Source organism: Jaculus jaculus, chromosome 11 (assembly GCF_020740685.1).
Source record: "Jaculus jaculus isolate mJacJac1 chromosome 11, mJacJac1.mat.Y.cur, whole genome shotgun sequence".
Classification (NCBI taxonomy): Eukaryota; Metazoa; Chordata; class Mammalia; order Rodentia; family Dipodidae; genus Jaculus; species Jaculus jaculus.
In genome coordinates this window covers 96,189,866-96,215,802 of record NC_059112.1, presented here as the reverse complement: position 1 = coordinate 96,215,802, position 25,937 = coordinate 96,189,866, and the positions used below count along the sequence as shown (strand labels likewise).

The window sequence follows — 25,937 nt, the reverse complement described above, 5'->3', positions numbered from 1 at the left end:
GCGTGTGCCCCTTTGTGCATCTGGCTAACGTGGGACCTGGGGAACTGAGCCTCGAACCAGGGTCCTTAGGCTTCACAGGCAAGTGCTTAACTGCTAAGCCATCTCTCCAGCCCAATATATATATATGTATATATGTATATATTTTTTAAAAATACATGAACGGACCCGTGACGTGAATATCTTGCTTCTCAATTTATGAATAAGACAGGCTAAGTGCCCAAGCCAGGACTAAATATGATTGTAGGTGGTCCATCATATCATCAAATCATTCATCTAGCCAATGAGTGATAAAGTTTGTGATATTTCCAATATATTACACTGACTCCCAGGTTGATATTAAAAACCAATGTGAAAAAGCTGGGTGTGGTGGTGCACGCCTTTAATCCCAGCACTTGGGAGGCAGAGATAGGAGGATCACTGAGAGTTCAAGGCCCCCCTAAGACTACAGAGTGAATTCCAGGTCAGCCTGAGCCAGAATGAGACCCTACCTCAAAAAAAAAGTGATAATTATTATTTTTCTTAACTTCTAATAGATTCCTAAAGGTGTTCCCAAACTACTAATGTTGGCATTAGTTATTTTTCTTTTGTTCATTGATAGGGTATCAGAGTCTCACAATATTTTTAAGTATTATGATTAATTTTAAATGAATATATGCATCCCAAATTACAAAATTCCAGAGGCCTGCTTGGGTGAAAGATACCCACCACACACATACCTTCTCTCCGTTCCTAATCTTGCCTGCCTACTGGAATTACCTGGCAAGTCCTAACAATTACTAAAGCCTATGTTTCACCTAGAAACAATGATTTAACTGGACTAGGGATATTGCTAGGCTTTGGAAATTTTAGAAGATCTCTAAGAAGAGCAGTGCTTCAGAAAAACGTATAACAACAAAGATCAGAAACAGAAAAAGGTATACAAAATGATTTTTTTTTTAGAGAGGAGTGAAATTTTATTCTACATTTTTTCATTTCATTTTTGGTAGAGTTATTTTATTTTATATAAATATATTTAATTAATTATGCATTTCGCTGTATAAACAAATCACATGTTGGTCCCATTCCCCCTTGTGTTAACCTCAATACCCCCTCTTTACTGCTCCTGTTCCACTGAGAGCCCTCCTAGGTGGGATGTTTAACTGACACTAGATGTTAGACAACAAAAAACAAGAATCCTTGAGGAATGGAAACAAAGGCCACAAGGCAGGTGGCATCCCCCATTCAGTTTGTTGCCGTAGAGAGTGTCTAGACCATGGCACAGGAAGGGAGGGTGCAAGCGGAACTTGGAAGATTTCTTGAGAAGTCAGAGCTGAGGACCTCTAAGCAGTGTGAATTCAGAGAGCAACTGCAGGAGAGGAGAACTTAAGAATAGAAGTGCAAAGATCTCCAAAATAGCTCTCTTGAGTGTTCTTCTGAGACTTGGTTAGCTCAGATATGTGAAAAAAAAAAATGAAAATAAAATGATTCCAGAAGCTGGAGTAAGATGCATCTAAAAGGACTGCACAAGTATGCAGTGATAGTATTCATATGGGGATGGGAATAGCACATGTTCTAATGAGTTACGCTGGAAACTTGAATTATAGTGTTTGGCAGAGTCCTTAGAGGATTTTGATTCACCAGTGAGAAAAAATAAATGGACCTATACTGAACAGTGCTACAGTTTTCCTAATATCTTGAGGAAAACAGCTCAACCTATTTCCAAGTAACTTAACCAAATTCCAGAACAAACCTTCAGAACATTTGTAGGAATAAAACCATTATGTAATGTCTGAAAAGATCAATTCACAATGCCTGGCATCCACACTGGATTTAACCCCCACACAGAAACAAAAGTGGGCAAGGGAGAATAAATGAAAGAAAATTAACAGAAATGCAAAACTAGCAGGGGACATGCTCTACATAAGAAGATAAATAGGGCTGGAGAGATGGCTTAGTGGTTAAGCGCTTGCCTGTGGAGCCTAAGGACCCCAGTTCGAGGCTCGGTTCCCCAGGTCCCATGTTAGCCAGATGCACAAAGGGGCGCACGCGTCTGGAGTTCGTTTGCAGAGGCTGGAAGCCCTGGCGCGCCCATTCTCTCTCTCTCCCTCTATCTGTCTTTCTCTCTGTGTCTGTTGCTCTCAAATAAATAAATAAAATTTTTTTTAAAAAAAGAAGATAAATAAATTAATCCATAATTGACATAGATACTGAGGTCAGCAAAGATATTCCAACAGTAAATATGACTATATTTCATATACTTAGAAAGTTAGAGACATGATAGATGTGTAAAAGTTCCCTATCAAAACATGTAAAATGAAAGCTTCAATTTATAAAGTGAAATATATATACACTAGGTGGGATTGGTGGTAGATAAAACATTGCAGATGAAGTGATTTGTCAAGATATATTAATGGAAGCATATAAAGTGAAAGAGAGCAAAGAGACAGTTAAGAAAATGAAAAGAGCTTTAATGAGATGTGAGATGACTTCAAGAGGCTATGTATTTATAAAGGTCATTAGAGATTGGAAAAGAAATACATTTGAAGAAATAATGTCTAGAATATTTCCAGATTTAATGTCAGTTATAAGCACACAACCCATAGGGGACAAACAAACACCAAATCAAGAAACATGAAGAAATAATATAAGTCATATTATAATCAAATTGCTGAAAATCAATAATGAAAGTACTGAAAGCATTGATTGGATTAAAGACACATTACTTAAGAGGAACAAAATACCATAGCAGACTTCTTACTAGAACCAAAATAATGAGGAGATACTATCTTTAAAAGAACTAAAAGAAAATGCCTCACAACTTAAGAGTTATATACCCAGTAAAATTATTTTTAAAAACCATAAAATAAACTTTTTTTTTCTTGGCATACAGAACTGAAGAATTCACACTAGCAAATTGAGTACTGGCAGGAAGTCCTTTGGGTGGAGGGTCATACCAGAGGTCATTCCGCATTTACACAAGGAAATACACAGCAGGCAATATAACTGTACGATAGGTCAAAATTCTGTTTAAGCAAATATAATTATGTAGAATGGGGTTTGTGAATCTTAAAATGTTTTAAAAGATTGCCATAAACATAGAACAGAGAGGCTGGAGGGGAAGTTTAGCAATTAATGTGCTTGCATGAGAAGCCCACGGACCAAGGTTTGATTTCCCAGCACCCACGTAAAGCCAGATGCAGAAGTTGATGCATACATCTGGAGTTCATTTGCAGTGGCTAGAGGCCCTGGCACACTTGTCCTCTTTCTACCTGCTTCTCTTTCCCTAAAATAAATAAATGAAACATTTTTAAAAGATAGGAGAAATTACTATATAATCGGTTTTAAAATTATATGTGCACATGTGTATGTATGTGTGTTGCTCAAGGTGTGTGGTGGGTCACATGTGTGTGCATGCATGTGGAGGCTAGAGGAAAACCTCAGGTATCATATGCAGGAAACTTTTATGAGGTTGTGTCTCATTAGCCTGGAGCTCACTAAGTAGGTTAGACTGGCTGGCTAGTGAGTTCCAAGAATCCTCCTATCCCCACCTCTCTGTTGATGGGATTTACGAACATGGGCTACCAACCCCAGCGTTTTGATCTGGCTTCTAGGAATCGAACTCAGGTTCTCATGCTTCCATGGCAGACATTTTACCTACTGAGCTATCTTCCCAACCACCATCTTTTGATTTTTTTAAGGTTTTTTTTTTTTTTTTTTGGCAATTCTGGCAATAAATAAGATTCATATACTATATTTAAAAGTGGACTGGGACAAAATAAAGTTAATTATTATAAATGTAAAGGCATCAGGTAAAACAATAGAAGAAAGCTACATTACTGAACCAGAAAAGGAGATGAATTCGAATCATAAAAATTTAATTATAAAGAAGGTAAAAAAAAAAAGAGAGAGAGAGAGAGAAAGCTTACAACAAACAGATGAGAGGAAGAGGAAGCAAATACTAAGGCACTAAGTTCTATGCTAACAGTTTCAATAACATTAGATATAAATATACTAAATCACTTAACTAAAAAGCAGAGGCTTTTTGTTTGATTGCTGCCTATAATGAACACACTTTATATAAAAGTTGAAAATAAAATAATAAAAAATGACAAGTTAATACTAAGCAATAAAAAAAGAAAAAAGAATGTCTATGCATTGTGGTACAATTACAGCAGTTACTGCAATACCAGTACCTGGGAGGTAGAGGCAATAGGACTATGAATTCAAGGTCAACCTCAACTACATAGTGAGCTTGAGGCAGCCTGTAATACATGAGTCTTTGTCCCAAAAGTACATGACAGAATGCATAAATAAATATTCCTAGATTAGCTTAGCTATATTAACATCAGTGAAATATGGACTGGGATAAAGTAGATCATTTTGTACTCACAGAGGACATCACTGGGAGGACATAGAATCCTACATACTTACGTACCTCTCTGAACTCCATGTCTAGCAAGAAGGGACAAATATACAGCGTTTGAAGGTTCAATATCCCCCCCTCAATAATTGATAGAGGAGGAAGGCAGAAAATGAAAAGAGTAAGAACACTCGAAAAACTTTGTTAAACAGCTTGAGCAAGTTCAATACTAGCAGAACGTATGCCTTCTTTGTAAAGACACGAAGGGCTTTTACCATGATAGACCATACTTTATACCCAAGACAAGTCTCGAATTTGATAATATGCAAGTCTTGGAAAACATTCCTCTGACCACAAGGGAATTGTATTAGAAACCAATAACATAAAGATTATGTGGAAAGTCCCTAATATTTGGAAGTTAAATAGCATATGTAAACGACCCATGGAACAGAATACATACCAAGAAGGCAATGATAAAATATTTGCATGCGTTTTTTTTTTTTTTTTTTTGTGTGTGTGTGTGTGTGTGTGTGTGTGTGTGTGTGTGTGTGTTTACACCAGCACCACTTTTTGCATCAGCTTACATGGATGGCTTGGGAATTGAACCCAGGCTGGAAGATTTTGTAGGCAAACACCTTTAACCACTGAACCATCGTCCCAGCCCCTAGAAATTATTTTGAACTTATGGGAAGATGCTAAAACATTACTTAGGAGAAATTTATGTTGCTATGGCTTTCCTTTAGAAATGAAGAAATATCTGAGTTAAGAACCCCATCTTTTATGTCATGACACTATGGAAACAAGAGCCAATCAGATTCAAAGTAGAAGAAAACAAATGAGTTATTAGAGTAGAAATCAATGAAATATAAAGCAGGAAAGTAAAGAGAGAAAATGATTGGAACCCAATGCAGTGATTAATAAAATTGACATTCTTCTATAATTAAGGAAAAAGAGAAGCAAATACAAATTACCATTATCATAAATGAGAGGAATGATATCACTATACATTCAATCAATATTAAAAGAAGAAAGTACGGAAATATAACATAAATAATGAATAGCTAATAAACTCAAAAATTTATATGAAAAGCATACATGTCCATTATTGAACTATCCATGCTGTTGTGCGCTCTCTGCATGTTCGGTTAGTGAACTTTTTGCCATCATTACATTGGATGTTGCATCAGTGTAATTTGACGCAGTTCAAATTTGTTTTGAATTATTACCTGCTGAAGTTCAATTATTCATTACAGCCCTATAGTAAATACATTCATTCATTCATTTATCCGTTTTCACGTAACCAAACCCCATATTCCAATGGCTGTGTATCACAGCTTCATGTCCTTTTCTTTGACCTTCATTCGTTTGTATTGTGTTTCCTTGCATTTGTGTGTGTCATGTCCTGGGAGTCCTTGTAGAATAAACTCACATGTTTTAAAAGTTGTCTTTCCCTGAAAGGATTTCCTTTGGGCTGAAGAAGACAGATTGAGCATTGAGTTACCTTTAAATTCTGCTCCATATCTCTGAGCACTTAGCTTGAAAGTGAACTCATGTTGTGTCTGCTATGCAGGGAAAGTGTGGAAAGTCTGATCCAGAAACATTCCTATGCCCGCTCACCCATCCGCACCTACGGAGAAGAGGATGTCCTAGGGGATGAGAGCCAGACAGCCCAAACTCGAGGTGAGGCAGCTTCTGGTGCTATGGGACTACTGGGATCCGGAGCATTTGAAGGAGAATGAAGGCAAGCAGTGGATGGGTACACGTGCAAGAGAAGCCTTCAGGCCTTTCCAGGAAAGGTACTCCCCGGGGCTGATCCTCACAGGCGTCATTATTTTGCCGGAGTGAGTGATTACTATGTCAGAGGTGTGGCTTGCTAGTTACAGAACACACCGCCTTTTAGTTAGGGTCAGGAGCTATTGTCTGCACCTTATTGGCAAAGAGCTCATGAGCTTCTGGTAGTAACTTCTTATTCTTTCTGAATCTCAAATTTGTTATGTGAATATGAGGGAAGATATCTGTCCCACCTTTCTTAGGACTAAAGACTGAAATGGATAACGTATTTAGAAAGATATTGTCCCCATGAAGGGTTGTCAGTGACTGTACTTGTTGGGGCCCGAACTGAGCAAAGTCTTTCTGTCAAGAAGTCTCAGAGAGGAGCCCCACACACTCAAGAAGGAAGTCTAGAGATACTCCACTCTGGGACCTGAGACGTCCAGAGGAGGAGAGAAACTGTCCTTTTTATGTTTGTAATCAAAAATAACGTCACCAGTGAAAACTCAATACATTCCTTATCGCTCATTTGAGAAAGCCACTCCTTGGAAAATTCACTGTTGGTTCAAACTTCCAGATGGTGTGAATTAAAAAGATGTATAGGTTCTCAGCAATGGCTTCGGAAACAGATGGCTTTGTTGAGATTTACACACCATCCTTTTCCAGGAAGGTGCTGCAGAGGTTCAAATAATATCAGGTATTTGGAACTCATTTTAAGGTCATTTGCTGAAGGTGTCATGTTGTTAACTGTTTGGCCACTTAATAAGACAAACAAGCCAGTCTGGAGAGATGGCTCAGTGGTTAAAGGTGCTTACTTGCTCAGCCTGCCGTCATGGATTCCGTTCCCCAGTACCCATGTAATTAAGATGCACCAGAAATTCATTTCCAATGGCAAGAGGCCCTGGCATACTCATACTTTCTCTTTCTCAAATAAATAAAAAAACATATTTTTTAAAAAAGAATATTCAGACAACAAAGCCACTAGCTGGGGATTAAGTATTCAAACACATGAGGCTATGGGTGACATGTTATATTCAAACCACCACACAGATCTCTACAGGTAAATAAGTTCTCGATCCATTCATTGAAATAGTATTTCAAATCTAACTAGTATATGTATATATATTTTTCTTACAGGGTCAGCTTTTACAACATCTGACAATTTGTCACTCAGTTCCTGGGTATCATCTTCTTCTAGCTTTCCTGGATTTCAGCATCCACAGTCCCTGACTGCTCTTGGTACCAGCACAGGATCCATAGCAACACCCATTCCTCATCCTATACAGGGTTCTCTGCCACCATATAGCCGACTGGGGATGCCTCTGACCACATCAGCCATTGCCAGCTCCATGCAAGGGAGTGGCCCAACATTCCCTTCCTTCCACATGCCGCGGTACCATCACTACTTTCAGCAGGGGCCCTACGCTGCCATTCAAGGACTGCGCCACTCATCCGCCGTGATGACGCCGTTTGTATGACTCTTCTGATAGTGGGTGAAACTAGATCCAGAATGTGCAGATGGGTATGGAAAATATAAGAAAAGTTTGGGTGAGTGGGATGAAAGCTATTGGAGCAGGAGCTCTTCTGGAAACATGAGACCTATTAAAGAGGAGAGCTGGACTCGCAATAAAACATACTTTAAGGGAATGCAGTGTGGACCAGGATTCATCTATAGTTGTGTTCTGGAGAGAATCAGTGTAAAATAATTAGCCAGCAAAAGTCTTATAACTAATTCGATATAAGTTTACCCAGAAAGCTTAACGATATAAGGAAAGAAAAAAAATAACTAATGTGCATTATTCCCGGTGGTTAAAAATTCTGTTAATGCAGTAATGTAGAAAATCAATGTGTATAGGTTTTCTTTCTGCTTTCCACAGGTTAAAAGCATCTCAAAGAGGCAATACTATATAGCATATTGACAAGCTGATGAACTCGAGTCAATTTGTTGCTGTAGAAAATGGGAGCCAATAGCAAACTATTTGTAGTGGAGTAGTTTATGCATGTTTAGTTTCCTTTATGTCAGTTTTCTGGGGGAAGGAGCTGATATAATGCATCCTATTGTGTGGATGAATATGTGATATTGCTTTTGCTGAATCCTTGCAATATTGAAAGGCCAGTACTCAGTAAGCTCTACCTTCAGTCTTTTTTTTTTTCTTTCTTTTCTAACAATTCTCTTTCTTGTAAGTACTTTCAAGTTATATAGGAGAAACCTTCTATATACTAATTTTTAAGCAAGAAGCTATCTCTTTTATTATTAAAAAGTGAGATTTGATTTTCCTGGGCTGCATTCTAAAAATGTTACTGACGTTCACTGAAGAACATGCCAGAGCCTATCCATGGTAATGTGTGAGGCTTTCTTGCATACAGATGCGGTAAAAGAGATAGCTGGTCTCTTCTAAAGGGAGCTTCTCCGCCATGGGGGCCAAAGCCCCTTCATTTTCCCTTCAGTTATGGGAAAACTTATGGATATGAAAATATAGTGGGCCATATTCTCATTTTTTATAAATCAGTTTTATTGCTTCTGCCACTGGCAGTCAGGGATTTGAGAGTGACCATTCTACATGCACCAGTAATCATGATTTAATATATACCCATGAGGAGTAATATGCCATGTATCTGATTTATTATTCTCCTTACCATCTTACTGTATCAGCTACTTTCTCTTTACTAAGACACAAGACCTAACCAGAAGAAGCTTACAGAAGAGAAGAGTTTATTTCAGCTTATAGTTACAGAGGGGAAGTGTCTATCATAGGGGAGAAAGCATGGCAGGAACAAGAAGCCTGTGTCACATCTTCCCATCAGCATGGAGGGAGTAGAGCGAACCAACTGGGCTAGACAACAATGCCTCAAAGCCCACACACAGTGACAAACTTCCTCCAGCTCCTAGAGGTTCTGCCACCTTCCCAAAAATTCAAGCACATAAAGCCATTGAAGATGTTTTACATTAAAACCACCACATTTACCATTTCCTCAATTCCTAACATGAAATTGTTTGTTAAAAATCAATCACTCCATGGTTGAGACATTGACCATTATTATAACAAAATTTAAGATTTCTCTGCTTTACATTAAACTCTTGTTATCTTCTTCAACCTTCCCATAATGTATACAATATTAATTATATTTTAGTTCTAGGTAACCTATGTGTTATTTTTGAGTAACATGTGTCTTAGTATTTACATTCAGGGTAACATATTTGATATTTTGCAAAAGTAGATTTACCTAACAATAGAGATTTAATAAAATTGTTAGTCTTTCAACTTGAATACAGTGTGTTCCAGAAACAGGAAATAGCCTGTTTCCTGAACAAATTTCCCTTGAACTCTATTTTAATTTTTCATATGTAATTTTTATTCTTCTCTATTCTTACTTCAAAAGTATTAAATCTTTTAGACAAGATAGGAAATATTGCTACAGTACAAGTGTATTTGGGCACAAATGCAATATATTCATTACATCAGACTCTACAGAATTTTATTTAGTTGCTTTTAATGTTAGGTTTTCCATATGTGATGCCTTTCTTGGGCATATCTAGCCTATGAAACAAGGCATCATGGTACAGCCTGAGTGTATGGTGCTGGTTTTGGAGTTTGCACTTGCCATTTTCCACTGAATCTAAAAGTTTACTTACAGAGAAGCATGGGCTGTTTTAACAAAAGCACTTCAAAGTTCTATGTCTGGCACTGCAAGTTAATTTATACCTTCTTGCATGATACGCTGTAGCATCCACAGGCAGTTTTTTTTTTTTTCAAATAAAGTTCAGTTGTGCATTTGTAAAGCAATTATGAGCCCAAGGAATGTTCTTAGGAGTGGAATTTTACACTACTTATGAACTTTTCAGGGAGATATTAGTATATTTTTACCATTTCTGTATTTTATATTTTACATTACTTTTTCAAGATGTCTTGTTTATACAAAGGTACATTATGTTGAGAAAAATCACCTACAAATAAAGTAGGAAAAATGACTTTCCACTCCATCATATACACAGACAGGACTTGCTAGTTAAAGCTTGCAAAATTCAGCTAGTTATGTAATGTTTAGATTAACATAAGAAAACTAATTTTCTTATTTAGTATTCTATTGCCTGAGAAAAACTATTTCCCTAGTAAATGGGAAGAGAATTAATAATTCTTACAGACAAAACAATACTATGTCCTAAGTCTAGATAAAGCATTACACAAAACATAAGATTTTTCAGCTTGAGCCTCTAGAGAGCTGTGCCAAGAAAAGGATAGGTTTTATAGAAATTTTTATATTATTTTAGAATGAAAGGACTGTTTTTGTAAGCAAGCAATGGGAAGGTGACAAACTTTTAAAATTTTAAGGAAACATAAAACCCTTTCTTGACTACTTAGTCTGGATGTAAAATATCTCAATATTTATCTTTCTTTAGCAGGCTTACATATAGAAAGGCTAATTTATAAATATCTGGTGGGCAAATAATCCATAAATATTTTCTAGTCTTTGTTTCTGTCCCTTCCTCAAGTAATTTCAATGTATTCCTCCTTTACAGAAAGTATACTGTTAATAAGAAAAAAAAAACACTTTTTTGTGGAATAATACATCTGGACGAAAGATACAATTTGATGTATTTTACTTCTGGTACATTGACATATTGTATTTACTCTTAATTTTCAGAATTCTAAAAAGGTTCTTTTATTTGCTAAAGGATAAGTTGGATATAGCATCTTTAGTAGACTCTGTCACGGTTTCATCGTTTGCTGTGTCTTTATTTGCTTAAGAAACTGTGTGAGAACAGTCACTGTAATGCAGTGTGTTGGGGTGGGGGAAGGGCATGGGAAAACGTTTTATGGGGAGAAAAGAAGTTATAAGCCTAATACTATGAAGTAACATCTAATGAAGTTCTTTTAAGTGCAATATATTTATTTCTGCGAGAAATGTATTATCAACCTTATGTAATATTTGAAGCATAACATGTTATTTGTAAACAGCCTAAAATTATATATTACCCCAAACTGTACAACTGTACACGTGTGGATATGAGCTTCTTTCTTTTAATCCTTGCAGTTTCAATGTGTATGCACATTTACACTTTGCATTGTCTTATACATGATGGCTTTTAGTACCTGTTTCCTCACCTGAACAAATAACAGGATGAGATGAACCTGAGGCTCACCACTGGCCACCTGTACAGTACACACAGTTACTGGATTAGGACTCGCTTTTGTAGCTTTGTCTTTCAGCACACTTGAGAGCCACTAGGGAAGACTGCTCTCGTGTTGCCTTCTGCTTCCATTTTTCTACACTCAGGCCCTTTCACAACCTGATGAGCCCCCAGAGTCATGTGACTTGTACCAACTAATCCTAAAAACTCCATAAAGTTTAAAATCTCCTACTTCTTATTCCAGCCATGAACACTGGGATATTCTGTAACGATATTACTCCAAGCAGGGTGACCCAAAATAGGATTAGTGAAATTCAGAGTCTTAATCCTTACACACAGTAGTCCTTCAAAATGCTTGTTGTTCTCATGCCTGGCACTGGCAGACAGAGGATTAATATCTGGAATATACATACAACTCAAAGGACTAAATATCAAGGAGATAATTTAATCAAGATGTAAGTTATGGAAGTAAACAAGGAGTTCTCAAAAGAACTACAAATGGTTAATGAACATTTAAAAGATGTTCAACATCCTTAGCTATTAGGGAAATGCAAATCAAAATTACTCTGTGATTACAAGAGCCATAGAGTGGGTAAGAATACTCTGAGGCATAGGTATCCACTACCCCACAGGGACTTACTGAGGCCATCATGACTCCCCAGTGACCACCAGAACTCCAGTGAGGAGGGCCCCCAGGGTAACTAGAGTTGGAGTGAGGGGTCAGTAGTATATAACCTGCTATAATATAAAATAAAATTTTAAAACAATGGCTTTGTGATTCCATCTCACCAGTCAGCATGGAAATCATCAAGAAAACAAATGATAGCAATGATGTGGGGAAAACACTATTCACCGCTGGTGGGAGTGCACAGTGATATAGACAGTATGAAAATTAGTGTGGAGTTGCCTCAAAAAGCTAAAGGGCTGGAGAGATGGCCTAGCGATTAAGGCACTTGCCTGGGAAGTCTAAGGACCCAGGTTCAATTCCCCAGTACCCACATAAGCCAAATGCACAATGTGGCATGTGTCTGGAGTTCGTTTGTAGTGGTTGGAGACTTAGCATATCCATTCTCTCTCTCTCTCTTTCTCTGTATCTGCCTCTTTTTCTGCCTCTATTTCTTTCTTTCTCTCTTTCAAACACACAAATAAGTAAATGAATATTTTAGAAAGCCAAAAATGTAACTACCATATGACCCATCTATGTCACTTTTTGTATTGTATCCAAAGAATCTGATAGCCTAAAACACAGGTGCATGCATATTCTTGTTCATTGTGTCTATTCACAATAGCTAGGAAATGGAACCAGCTTAGATGTCCATCAACAAATGAATAGATTATGTGGTACATATAAACAAAGGAACTATATTCATTTGTAAGAAAAGTGAAATGAAGATTTTCACAGGAAAATGGATTGAACTGGAAGATAGTATGTTGGGTGAGGCTCAAAAAGGCAAATGTCACATCTTGTCTCTCTTGTGAGGACCCTAGCTTAAAGATCTAGACTTAGGTATACAAATTAGCAACAGGCTAATGGATGTGGGGGACTTAGGGTGAGGATATAGTGGATCACGGATGATATGAAAACAATGGGGAGGGGAGTAGTAGAACTGGAAAAGATTCAGCAGGGATGAGGGTGGGCAAAGGAATGAGGAAAGGGAATTGAGGAAGGATAACCAAATCTTAGGAACTATGAAGAAAACACAAGTAAACTCAATAAAAATATATAAGTTAAAAAAATAGAGTAAGGGCTGGAGAGATGGCTTAGTGGTTAAGCGCTTGCTTGTGAAGCCTAAGAACCCTGGTTCGAGGCTCGGTTCCCCAGGTCCCACGTTAGCCAGATGCACAAGGGGGCGCACGCGTCTGGAGTTTGTTTGCAGTGGCTGGAAGCCCTGGCGCGCCCATTCTCTCTCTCTCCCTCTATCTGTCTTTCTGTCTGTGTCTGTCTCTCTCAAATAAATAAATAAACAAAAAATATTTTAAAAAAATAGAGTGAACAGAGCTAGCCTACACAGATGAATAGTGCTGCTTCTAGTGACCATGTGTTATCAAATAATGATGTCAGTGCCAGGCATGGGGTACCTTTCTGTGACTACTGCTTAGACAAAGCCTTTCCACATGAGCCTTCAGGGACACCATATGCAAATCCAGAAATTCGATGTTTCTGAGCCCAGGTACACCGCCTCATTAATATAAAGGCTGCATAACAAGAAATCTTCTCTTAATGATTTATAAATAGTCACTGGTAAGGATGCCACGAAGAATCTCAACAAATTGTGGTAAAGGAGAACTTTTTAAAGTTATGTGTTTGTCTCTGGGGAATGAATCCATATCCATGTGGGAGCTGGACTCTGCTGTCCAAAGCAAAGCCCTTGTGGTCTTGATGTACAATGGTGAATTTGGACTGTCCACTTGATCAGCTAGGAGAGAGAGGGAGAGCGGGGGTGGGGGGGACTGATTCATTCTACCTGGTTTGGCAGTAAGAAGTATAGCTAGCGGACATGAGATAAGAGGGTACTCTCCAGGCTGGAGCTAGAGCACCTTGCTGGATACAGAAAAGGAAAAGGAAAAGAGAACAAGTAATGTCCCCATAGATTCAAGTGTTTGTGCTTAAGCTTTCTATTCAGTCACCAGCTGATAGAGCCTTTGTGGGTAGAATTTTGCTGGAGGAGGAGTGTTACTGTGGTGGAGGGGGTACCTTGAAGATGATTAGTCCATCCTACTTGTGTGTTCAGAGACTACTTTCTCTTGTTTTATTCTGTGAACGTAAAGTGAAATTGTGTTTGAAATTTCCCCAAATTTCATATTTGGGGAGCTGATTTATTAATTAGAACTGTGTATTTGTAACATTCTCATTGTTAGGGTAAAATACTCTACCGGAAACTAATGGAAGGAAAGGGTGTTTTTCAACTTTCAATATCCATGAGAGTCCTTTTTATGGTGGGAAAAGCATGGCAGAATCAGCCAGATAGCATCACATCATTATATTAGCAGGGAGAGAAGAGAGAGTGAATCGTGGCAGACTGTAAAAGCAAAAGGCCTGCCCACAGTGACATACTTCCCTCAGCAAGGCTCCACCTTCCAAACAGTGAGACCAACTGGGAATTAAGTATTCAAGCACATGAGGTTTGGGGGACATTGTATATTCAAACCACTACAGTATTTTTTTAAATGAATTTCACCAGGTGTATTGACACATGCTTGTTATCCTAGCAACTTGGAGGCAGGGACAGGAAGATCCCAAGCAGTTTCAGGCCAGTCAGGACCACACAGAAAGATTTTGTTTAAAAAAAAAAATGAAAGAAACAAGCACAAAACAAATTTTAAAACTCTTTTAAGCTTCTGATTTGTAGATTATTATTGCCCTCTGCTGGTTATACTGTCTAGTTACATTTTCCTTAAAAAAAAGTTACTGATTGTTTTAGTACAAGATTAAAGAAAAACACAGGCAACTTTTAGATATGTATATCTGGCCTAGAAATACTTATGGAAGAAAAATATCTTTGTTAAATCATGAGTCAACCCTATTTCTATGAAAATAATGTAAAAATATATCATATTACATTTAGTTATATGGTGAAAAGAAGGGGGAACAAAAGGTAATGATTGCTGATTTCCAACTAATCCCTATTCTACTTTAATGCCCTTGTGGGGTTTTTCCCCCACTTCCTCTATCCATGATTGAATATTGATGGGTCCAATATTGTGCAGATCTTGTGCTGTAACAATAACCACTGGAAGACAATGTTCCCTTGCACTCCTCCCCATTCCCTGGACTTGACATTCTTTCTTCTCCTTCTTCTACAATGTTTCCAGAGCCCCAGAGGTCATGATAGAGATGTGGCCTTTAGCTTTTATTCTTGGCACTTTGATGAGTTTTGGTGCTCCACAGCATTCATCCCTCCATCTGCAAAAACAGCTTCACTGGACAAAGGCGAGAGCAGCACCAATCTATTGCCATAAGCATTTAGAGGGCTATTTGATGGGCATAACAATCCTTGAGCCAAACAATAGCTCTTCACCCACCATATCCCAAGTGTTATGATCTTCTCAGCCATAGGCTTTGACTAGGTTTTCAGTGCCAGGTACAAATTCCCTCCCACAGAGTGAGCCTCAGTTCCAATCAGAGGACCAGTTAATTACCCTCATAACACCACTATTGCATCAGTGAGTACATCTTACCTAGTTGGTTGTAAAGCTAACAGGGTCCACTGATGGGAAAGACTGTTGGTGACTTTTGTCCCCTGGCAGTCTTCATGGCACTTTCTAGCACTATGGCTGCTAGTCAGCAAGGAGAAGGCTTCCAGCTCAGTTCCAGCTTGATTTCTGTGTCCTACATCTGAAGCATATGGTGTCTTCCATAATAGAGTCTTACCCTAAAAGATTTTTTTAAATGGTGAAAAATACTAGATTTCACTTTCAAGGGATATAGACCAGAGGTAAGAACATGATTCAGCAGGCACCTATAGGAACTATAGGGAAAATTGACTACAAAGGAAAACAATCATTGCTGCAATAGTTTGAATGTGAAATGCCCTCCCAAGCCTCATGTGTTTGTGAGTCAGCCTCATACTCAGTCTCCAGTTCATGTCATCTTAGGAAGTGGAACTTTACTAGAGAAGATATGCCCATGGAGGCAGACCTTGAAGTTTATTAGGCCAGCTTGTCATTGCTAGTTAGCTTTCTTGCTTGCTGCTCCCTGCCAGCTGCTGTGGCAAGATGCGATGCCCAACCTCTGCTCTGCCATGTTTTTCCCTGCCACAATGGAACTGCCTCTTGAGAATGTAAGTGGAAAGGAAATTTTCCTTCCATACGTTGATTTTTGTTGGGTGTTTTGTCCCAGCAATGAGAAGTAATTGCTACAGTTATATTCCATTTATTTTACCAATGTACAGTATTAAAATATCTATGTTAACAGTTAACAATAAGATGTTTCTGGGCTGGAGAGATGACTTAGTGGTTAAGGCACTTGCCTGCAAAGCCTTAGGACCCAGGTTCAGTTCCTGAGTACCCACATAAACCAGATGCACATGGTGGTACATGCATCTGAAGTTTGTTGCAGTGGCTTGAGGCTCTGCTGTGCCCAGTATCTATCTATCTATCTATCTATCTATCTATCTATCTATCTATCTATCATCTATCAACTCTCATTACAAATAAATGGATAAAATATAAACATGAAAAAATAAGGTATTTCTAAAGTAGAATTACAACATACTTGCCAAGGCTCAGGAAACATGGCAGAGAGATTGTGAGAGCCAATGGGTGGGTGGGTGTAGTATCCTGAGGTATTGTTGCCATCCCCAGAGACTATGTGATGACTTATGATCCCCCCATGAATACCAATAAGCCCACTGAGGAAGAGCCTCAGTGGAATGGTGGCAGAGAAAAGAATATAAGACTATACCTGGGTGGAAGTATGACCAGCATGCAGTTTGTTCATACAGTAGAGTTCACAATTAAAATATAATTAATATAATATAATAATTAAATATAATATAAATAAGTAATAAATAAATATAATAATTAAAATATAATAAAATGGGGCTGGAGAGATGGCTTAGCGGTTGAGCACTTGCCTGTGAAGCCTAAGGACCCAGGTTCCAGGCTCGGTTCCCCAGGTCCCACGTTAGCCAGATGCACAAGGGGGCGCATGCGTCTGGAGTTCGTTTGCAGAGGCTGGAAGCCCTGGCGTGCCCATTCTCTCTCTCTCCCTCTACCTGTCTTTCTCTCTGTGTCTGTCACTATCAGATAAATAAATTAAAAAATGAACAAAAAAATTAAAAAATATATATAATAAAATGGTGGAGTTTTTTTTTTAAACTTTCTGTATTCATTTAAGGGTAAATTTTTGCCAGTTGGGCATGATAACACAAACCTGCAATCCCTGGACTAGGTAGGTTAAATCAAGAAGATAATGAGTTCAAAGCTGACCTAGGCTATACAGTAAGGCTCTGTCTCTAAATATAAACATATGAATACATATATATACATGTGTGCATGTGTGTATATATTTGTCAACCATTCATAGTATTTTAAACTCAGCATTGCACAGATAGAATTTAATATGTATTGAAACTTGGGTAAATTTCCATTTTTCCTGGTTCTCTATTTCCTATAAAATAAGAAATAAAACCTCTTAAGCATCAAATATAGTGTCCGGAATGTAGAAATACTTTTTTAGAAAAAAGTGATTAAAAAAAAAACCTACAACAAATTATGAGTAATAACACTGGAATTAGAGAAATGGCTCAGGCAGTAAAAGTTCTTATCAAACAAGGATGAGATCTTGAGAGGTCTCTGAGGTCTTCTGGATTCTGTCCCCAGCATTCACATGAAAAGCTGGTCATGGCCACCCACACCTGCAGCCCTATTACTGCAAAGAGCAGAGACTGGAGAATCCATCAGTTTAACTGGTCAGCCAATCCGGCTGAAAGGGCAGCTCTAAATTCAGCGAGAGACTAGTGTCAAAGAAACAAGTAGATGAGCCACCGCAAAATGACACCCAACACCATGCAAACCCCATCACACACACGACAAAAAAGGGGGTGATAGCACTCACTAAATATATATATACTTATATATATCGTATACATATAATATATATTTATTTTTATTTATATATATTAAACATACAATATATATAAATATATTTTATTCATTTATTTTTCACTTACTGAATTAAATTAGTGAGGCAATGATTACTACTGTCAGAAAGAAGACTTTAATGTGGGCTAACGAAAAGGGGTGAGGCTTGGAAGATAGAATTCAGATCGGCAGGGAGAAAGGGCTGAAAAGAACTGCGGAATGGTTGGGTTTTGGGCTGGAGTCAGAAATAGTTGTGGAGTATGCTGTCGCGGACATCATTTGGAATGACTGGAATGAAAGATGAGTGTCCAGGAGAGTGGGAAATTCAGGGCGAAAAGGTAACTTTATGCGGATGGCTGAAGGCGTTGGATGAGCCAGCTTCGAGGGATATGGCGGGAGTCATGAGCACTTCTGAGCAGTGTTACATCAAGAAAACGAACCGGCCACAGGAGCCATAGTTTAGACCGGACTTTGGCGATTAGCGCGTTCAACGCGGTCCATCTTGCAGTTGATGGGAAGTGAAGTAGTAAGACTCAGCGACATGGGCTGTGACAGGGGACATGACAATGACCCCTGTTCACCAGTGCCAGCTGCAGTGGCCTCCATAAAACTACGTAGGGACTCTGAGGCCAACAGCGCGGCTCCCAGCCTGAACTGGCTCCGGTGGCACCTGGTTGAGGACGGTGTTGAACGCCAAGGCCAGCCGTCCCAGCGCAAGAAACTCTGAACAACTTTGCTGAATAGATGGTGTTAGGTAAAGATCGCATTTCTAAGCGCTGCGGCCCATGGGAAGATCTGCGGCCCTCTGCTGGTCTAGGGGATGCTGCGCCGGGGCGGAGTTTGCTCCAACAGGCGGAGCGCGCAGCGCACGCGGGCGGCGCCAGGGCGGCGCGAGGATGCAGACGCTGGACCACGCTCCGCCTCCAAGCTCCGCGGTCGTCATGACGACCGGGCAGCCCGCAACGGCGGCGGGCCCGGGTCGTTGAGGCTGCGAGGTGGCCTCGCCGGAGTGAGCCGGTTCCGTCTATCTGAACCCAGACGATGAGAGGATGGTCCGGCAAACGAGGAGTAAGGTCAAGGGAGCGGGCGCGGAGGCGCCTCGGTCTCCGCGCAGCGCGCGATCCCCGCGGCGGTGCAGGGCGGCTGGAGTCGGGGAGCCCGAGCCCGGGACCCGGGAGGCGGAGGACCAGCGGGCTGCGCCGCAGCCTGTGCTCCTAGGAGGCGGGACCGTGCCCCGGGGCGTCCGCAGTTACACCCCACGGAGGAGCCGAAACTTGAGCGCGCAGAATTCCTCTCAACTGGAAGAGATCGCCAGGTCCCTCCTCGGCCGCTTCCAATCCCTCAACAGTTTCCTGGAGCAGTTTCGCGAAAAGGTGCAGGTATTGCAGACGCGGCGCTTCTCCAGCAAGACCACCTACTGCATCGGTGAGCAGAGTGTGTCCCCGAACTCAAGGCAGGGACCCCCCCCCTCCTTCCTCCCCGCCCCGCAGGCAGGCTGTTCCGAAGAGCCTCCAGGTGTGGAGAAAGTTTGTGTTTTGTTTTTAACGAACTTTGGGGCTACTGGAAGCAATAATGATGGGATCCAAGTACCTGAAAATCCTATGAGAAGAATTGTAAACCCTATAAGTTTCTGGTTTAAAAATACTGTTCAGGATTTTCAGACTCCGGTGGTCACCTGCGAGTCACCAAAATGTTCCCTTAATCAGGGCAGCCAGTTGTCATAGTTTGTAAAAATGGTTGGCTACCCTTAGAATTATGGATTCTTGTGTTTTTTTTTTAAGGCAAAATAAAGCTATCTCAATTTAGTATATTTAAAAGAGATCATTAGTAGTCGAAATAGGGCCTTAGTAGTCTATCCAATCACCCCATGTTGGTACCCACTTATTTCTCTTTTCCCATGGAGCTTGACTACCTGAAACTGGAAGTTTTCTATGTCAGCCCTTGAAAGGTTTTTCTTTGTCCCTTTATATTCCCCTTCTCTGTAGCTTATAAGGTAACAACTATTATTGCTGTCTTAGTAACATCAGTTTTGAGCCCAAACCTTCATCAGACTGCTACTCACATAAATTGAGACATAGACACCACCCCTTAATACAGTTGACTGCAGCTTCTTTCCCACCATATGCCTCGGCGATTGCTGATGTCAAAATAGGATGCCTTTCCACAATGGGAGTGTTAGCAATAATTGAGAAATAATTGGAGATCTGCCAAATGTCTAATTATACCAGCAGTCACAGGCCACCTTTAGAAGGAGCATGGGCTCCAAAATCCAACTGTTTGCCATGTCCAGGCTGCAGTACGCTGAGGTCGGGCACAGGGAAGTGTTTCCTGCTTCCATCGTAAGTGAAATGACTGGCTGCAGTATCTGTACAGCATTTCAGAAAAGCCACCGAATATCTGAGTGGGAAGTGGGCTACTGGGTCAGGGAAGACTTTTCGGAAAAACAGGTAAAATTAGAGTTGTGACAAGAGACTGATATTTGGGTGTGGGGCTATTAACAGTATGTTGTATGATGAAAGAAATGGAAGTAAGCCAGCATAACACGAAAGCAAAACTTGGCCGAAAAGAAAGGCATGAAAAAAGGAAGTAGGAAGTTGCAAGAATTGATTGGGACCAGGCATGGGGAGCCCACCTCAAGGCTGGTATAAGACATTTGAATTTCCTTCTGTGGGGCGGCATGGATTGATACCTGTCTTTAAAACTTGTGTCGGGGAGGTGGCTTAGTGGGTGAGAGAGCTTGCTGCTCAGGCATGAGAGGATCTGACTGAACTCGAGTTCTATTTCTCAGCACCCACATCAAGAGCTGAATATGGCCATTCATGTCTCTCACCCCAGTACTGTGGGGAGCTGAGACTAGACAATTGCTTACTGACAGTGAGAGACTCCATCTCAAGGAAATGCTGATGAGCAAGAGAGAAAGGCACCTGACGTTCTCCTGTGGCCTCTGCAGATGCATACACATATTCATACACCATACCACACATACTGTACATGTTTTAACGAGGGGCTGGGACGATAACTTGGTGTTAAAGTGGTTGTGTTAAAGCATGAGAACCAGAAATTTAATTGCCTGCACATATGTAAAGCCACCAGGCATGATGATACACACCTGTATTGCCAGCACAGGGGAGATTAAAGGATCCCTGGTGCTCAGGGGTTAACCAGTCTAGACAAATTGGTGAGTTCCAGGCCAGTGGGAGACCTTGTCTCACGGGGTGGTGGATGGCATTCCTGAAGATAACATCTGACTTTGTACTCTGACCCCTCCCCACACACGTGCATACACACATGTATCCTCCCACATGAACACATACACACACCGGAATACACAGAAACATACTTAATGGGATGAAATCATGTAACATAAAAATAACTACATTAAACAATTCAGTACTAGTTGGTAACTGTGATGCGGGAACTGAGTGATAGTTAGAGGGAAAGTGGCCTGGCCAGAGTGTGCCTCATGCAGATTAGCAAGTCAGCAGTGCTCACAGTTGGCTGGAGAAGGACTGAGACGGGAACCAGGAAGCATGGCTGGAAGACGGTTGCTGGGTCCCAGACTGTAACGGGCTCAAGGAGCATAGCAATGGTAGTAAAGGAGGCAAGTGGGCAGAGGAGAGAGTCCACAGAGATTGACTGACTTGACTGAGGAACAGGACAACGAGGAGGAAGTGAGAAATTGGTTCTGGAATGGAGACTATGGATTTGGAAGTTAACTGTATAGAAGACATAGTTGAAATTTTAAGATTGCATTAAGATCTCCGAGAGAAATGTTAACATGGAAAAAGAGAAGGGGAAAAGTAAAGGTACTCGGGGAAAACTTTGAAGCTTAATTTGAAGGAGGAGAGGACAAGGAGAATGAGATGAGTGTGTATGTATTGTCTCTGAGGAAGTGTGGGATGAAGAGGTAGTGAGAGAAACAGAAAGACTCCCAAGAATCTTTGGAAAGGTAGATGGATCGCTCACATATTTGGTCTTTTACATTTTTAAAATACCATTTTAAAGCATTTTTGCCCATATTATAATTTTGAGGAGAACAGGAAAGAAGACATGAATTAAACCGACTCTGCATCATGGTTACCAAGACTTTATCACAGGAGCATCTTTCTCAAGATGATAAGTTTTCATTTCAGAGTGCTTCAAAGTATGTCACATAGAAAGTGTCAAAATACAAAACAAATATATGTATTCTTACTGTAAAGATCCAATTAATAGGTATTTAAAGCTTTTTAGGCTCTGTTAATTTTTACATTTTCTTCTTTAATTTTTGTAACCTTTTAAAACCGGAAAGAACATTTTAAGCTTCCAGACAGGATTTAAAAAAAAAAACAAAACAGAACACAGGCTGAAGTTTATTTATACTGGCATCAAACAAGCACATAAGAAGTAAGATGAGCTCAACATAGTCAGTAAGACAGGCAAAGAACTGGACGAGCCAAAGTTAATAATTTTTAAGTTATTCTAAGAAGCTAGTGTTGGTGATTTTTAAGATGGCTTGCAAGTATATTTGGGGCAACCATAAGAGATGTTATCACAAAATCTTGGAAGGGTAAGTAATGCAGTAAGTTCACCCTCCCTTAACACTAAGGAAGATAATTGGAAAATTATCAAAATTGATTTTGTTAAAACGCTGGAAGATAATAACTATCTAAAAGGCATTAATTGGAGATGAGCTGCTGAACCTTTGTTAAGAAGTGGGTTTTGTGGTGTTTAGCTTTTTTTTTTTTTTCCAAAGTAGGGTCTTACTCTAGCCCAAGCTGACCTGGAATCCACTGTAGCCTCAGGGTGGTCTCAAACTCATGGTAATCCTCCTGCCTCTGCCTCCCAAGTGCTGGGATTAGAGACGTGTACCACCATGCCCAGCTGGTGTTTAGCATGTTCTGTCCTCATCCCTCATCCATACATCCGTGGTATCTTGAAGACAAATTACTCCCAGTCACCTGGAGGGCAAACTATGTTTGTAGCTTTTCCAAAAGCCAATGCTCAGAGTAAAGTCAATGGATCTGTCACCCTTGAGTCTAATGCATGGTGCATGACATTGGCCATCTAGAGGTGCCTTAATCCAGGAGTTCACAATCAATTGACAGTGCACTGATATTTGAATTGCACAGTGGAGCTTAGATGTGCACTGCTAACCAAGTGGCCTTTTGCGTTTAAGTGTGTCCCCATGACATAAGAGACAGTGTTCTAAGTGGCCTCTGTGGGCTACAGTCTTTCCTGAAGCAATCTGGCAGAATGCATGTATTTGCTTGCTTTAAAAATTTTATATAAAGGAAGATAGAAGGAAAAAAAAAACAACAGAGAATAATGCTGAAACATCACAGAAAGATTGGAATCATCTATCCCATCCCTCTCACAAATGGCCCATGAGGGATGTATACACCCTCCAGGTCCCAGCCTGTGCTCAAGAGGCGAGTCCACGCTGCAGAGATGAGCGTGACTCACGGCTGCCGTTGTCTTGGATTGTTCCTGGCTAGTACTGACAGAAGCAGCCGACTGTCTAGCTTCATGTGGGCTCCTTCGCTAGACTTGCGGTATATTTGAGATGCTTATTTTAAGGGTATTTAACAATCAAGCAACTTTTAATTATTTTATTTCTGTTTTTGCTTTTTCCAGCTGCCTTTTTGGGAATTTTGCACTGGTAAGATTTTGCTTCAATTTGAAATACATGTAATCATTTGGATTAAAATTTGATATCATTATTTGTATACAGTAATTCCTAGCTGTGTGTATATGTAAATAAGCACTGATTTACACATAAGTATTTTACTTTTTTAAAGCACACCTCATGAGTGAAGTGCTATTTACAGAAGAAATGTATAAGGGAGAATGGTAACTTATGAACGAATATAGTTTTGTTTTACCAAAGATTCACCACCATATTTCTTCCAACTACCCATCTTTCAGTGAATCTTGTAGTTGTTTCATCTAAAACACTTCATTATTTTATAGTAACTGCATTGTCATTGATATAAGTATAGAGGTAAAGGTTTAGTAATGCCTACCAATTGAAAAATAAAGATTATTTTTCTGAGCTGAACATGGTGGCTGGAACACAGATGTGGTTCCAGCAATTAAGAGGCTAAGGAAGGAGGATTGTGAGTTTTAGGTCAGCCTGGACTACATAGTGAGTCTATATCTCAAAAAAAAAATAATAATAATAATCCAAACCAAACAAACCAAAAAGGTCTTTCTACAATGGCAAACCAGAATTAAATGTCCTTGGGCCTTTTGGTGTGCATTCTACTTTATAAAATGATTTATTTGTAAAAATCATATGTAAAAAAATCATGTTTTTTCCCTCTGGAATATTTTCCCTCCTGCCTGAGCTCAAGAATTTCTACTTGTGAGAAGGATGGTATCTGCCTATGCATGCTGGGAAATACTAATCTCCCATAGAGATTGCAGAGAGATTCTGAGATTAGCGACCAGGCTGTAACAGGAAGAAACCGAGTTTCCTTGCCTAGAATCTGGATGTACATAAGGGGGAAGACTAGGTGCATATATGGAATTTTCCTATATTTTCAAATTCATATAAAAGTGATATAAAACTAAGGGTACCATAATTTCTGACTCTAGCTAATATTGCTTATCCCATATGCTCTTTTTTGACACTGCCATAGCCATGAGTATCACTACTAAAATTATTTTTAAATTCAGTTCTGTGTGATACTTAAAAATTCATTCTGTATGTGGTTTTATGCTTCCTTTAAAACCATCATACTTGAAATTGATTTTGCTTAAAATTGTATTCTGAGCACTTTAAAATGGTGACAGGAGGGGCTGGAGAGATGGCTTAGTGGTTCAGGCGTTTGCCTGCAAAGCCAGAGGATTCTCTTTCAATTCTCCAGGACCCACGTGGGCCAGATGCACAAGGGGCACACGACTCTGGAGTTTGTTTGCAGTGGCTGGAGGCCCTGGTGCCCCCATTCTCTCTCTTTCTCTCTCTCCCTCTCTCTCTCTCTCTCTCTCTCTCTCTCTCTCTCTCTCTCTCTCTCTCTCTCTCTTTCTCTGCCTCTTTCTCTCTCAAATAAATAAATCAAATATATTTTAAAAATAGTGACAGGAGCACCTCCCAATTTAGTTTATTTGACTCACTCATTAAGCTGAACAAATAAACAGAAATCTTCCCATGTTCTGATTCAGAGACTTGGGATAGAAGGGAGGAGAGAATCACAGAGTTTCAAATATGCTAATAATTTTAATAATGCAGTTAAAGAATTTAGTGTTCATACTACACTGTTATAAGTGCCTACAAATATACAAGTTCAGAATTAAGTTGTAACAATTTGTTTATTATCAGAATTGTTTTTTCTTTTTCTAGCTTTCTGAAGCTAGTTATTTTAGTATTGTTTTTGAAACTTGTGCTTGTTTTATTTTTTTCTAGGATACACTTAATCACGCTTTTTGAAAATGATCGTCATTTTTCTCACCTCTCATCTTTGGAACGGGAGATGACTTTTCGCACTGAAATGGTTAGGTTCTATATTCTAATGAATTAACTTGGGGTTTAAGAATAAAAAGAAAGACAATAAAGTAGAAAATTAATAAGAAATGAAATCAATTTTTGGTAAACAGCATTATTTCTACTTTCTATCTGCATAATTTGGCATAATCTAGACACATTGGCCACTGCTTTTTGAATTTTATCCTTATAATCCTTGTAAAAATTTCAAGAATTGAATATATTCACATTTGTTTGTCACTTGCATATATTAATATATTATTGCTCAGGGTGGCATATAAAGTATTCTTAAATAAAGAGATCAGCAATGGAAGTCAAGGTTTGGTGGCAGATCATGGATTCAGAGAGAAGTTCTGTGCTTCCTGTTATGATAGCTAGTCAATATCCCTCTGATCATCATCTTATCTGTTAAATGGAAACAACGCCAAGCATGTAGGATTATATAGGGAATAAAAAAGAAAATGAATTTACAAAACCCATAGCATGGTACCTGGCATATAACAATAAGTAGCTCATTATTAACAAGCACTTACTTGTATATTTACCATTTTCCTAAATACAGACTTTGGTGTATTAGATATCTTTTAATTTTTGCATTGCCTTGTATCCTCCTAAGCTGAAAGGAAAATCAATATTATGTGGAGATG

The 25,937-nt window shown here is 39.4% G+C and overlaps 2 protein-coding genes across 2 annotated transcripts in view; both read left to right on the top strand.

The window, feature by feature from the left end:
- Positions 1 to 7,587, top strand: part of Tbx20 (T-box transcription factor 20) — a 52,299-nt gene extending 44,712 nt beyond the window's left edge. The window contains exons 7-8 of the mRNA XM_004652294.3: positions 5,910 to 6,019; positions 7,247 to 7,587. Of these exons, the coding sequence (XP_004652351.1) occupies positions 5,910 to 6,019; positions 7,247 to 7,587 (451 nt within the window). The remainder of the gene's footprint in view (positions 1 to 5,909; positions 6,020 to 7,246) is intronic.
- Positions 7,588 to 18,874: 11,287 nt separating this feature from the next.
- Dpy19l2 (dpy-19 like 2) overlaps positions 18,875 to 25,937 on the top strand; it is a 78,182-nt gene continuing 71,119 nt past the window's right edge. Inside the window, exons 1-3 of the mRNA XM_045130084.1 lie at positions 18,875 to 19,250; positions 23,442 to 23,466; positions 25,213 to 25,300. Of these exons, the coding sequence (XP_044986019.1) occupies positions 18,875 to 19,250; positions 23,442 to 23,466; positions 25,213 to 25,300 (489 nt within the window). The remainder of the gene's footprint in view (positions 19,251 to 23,441; positions 23,467 to 25,212; positions 25,301 to 25,937) is intronic.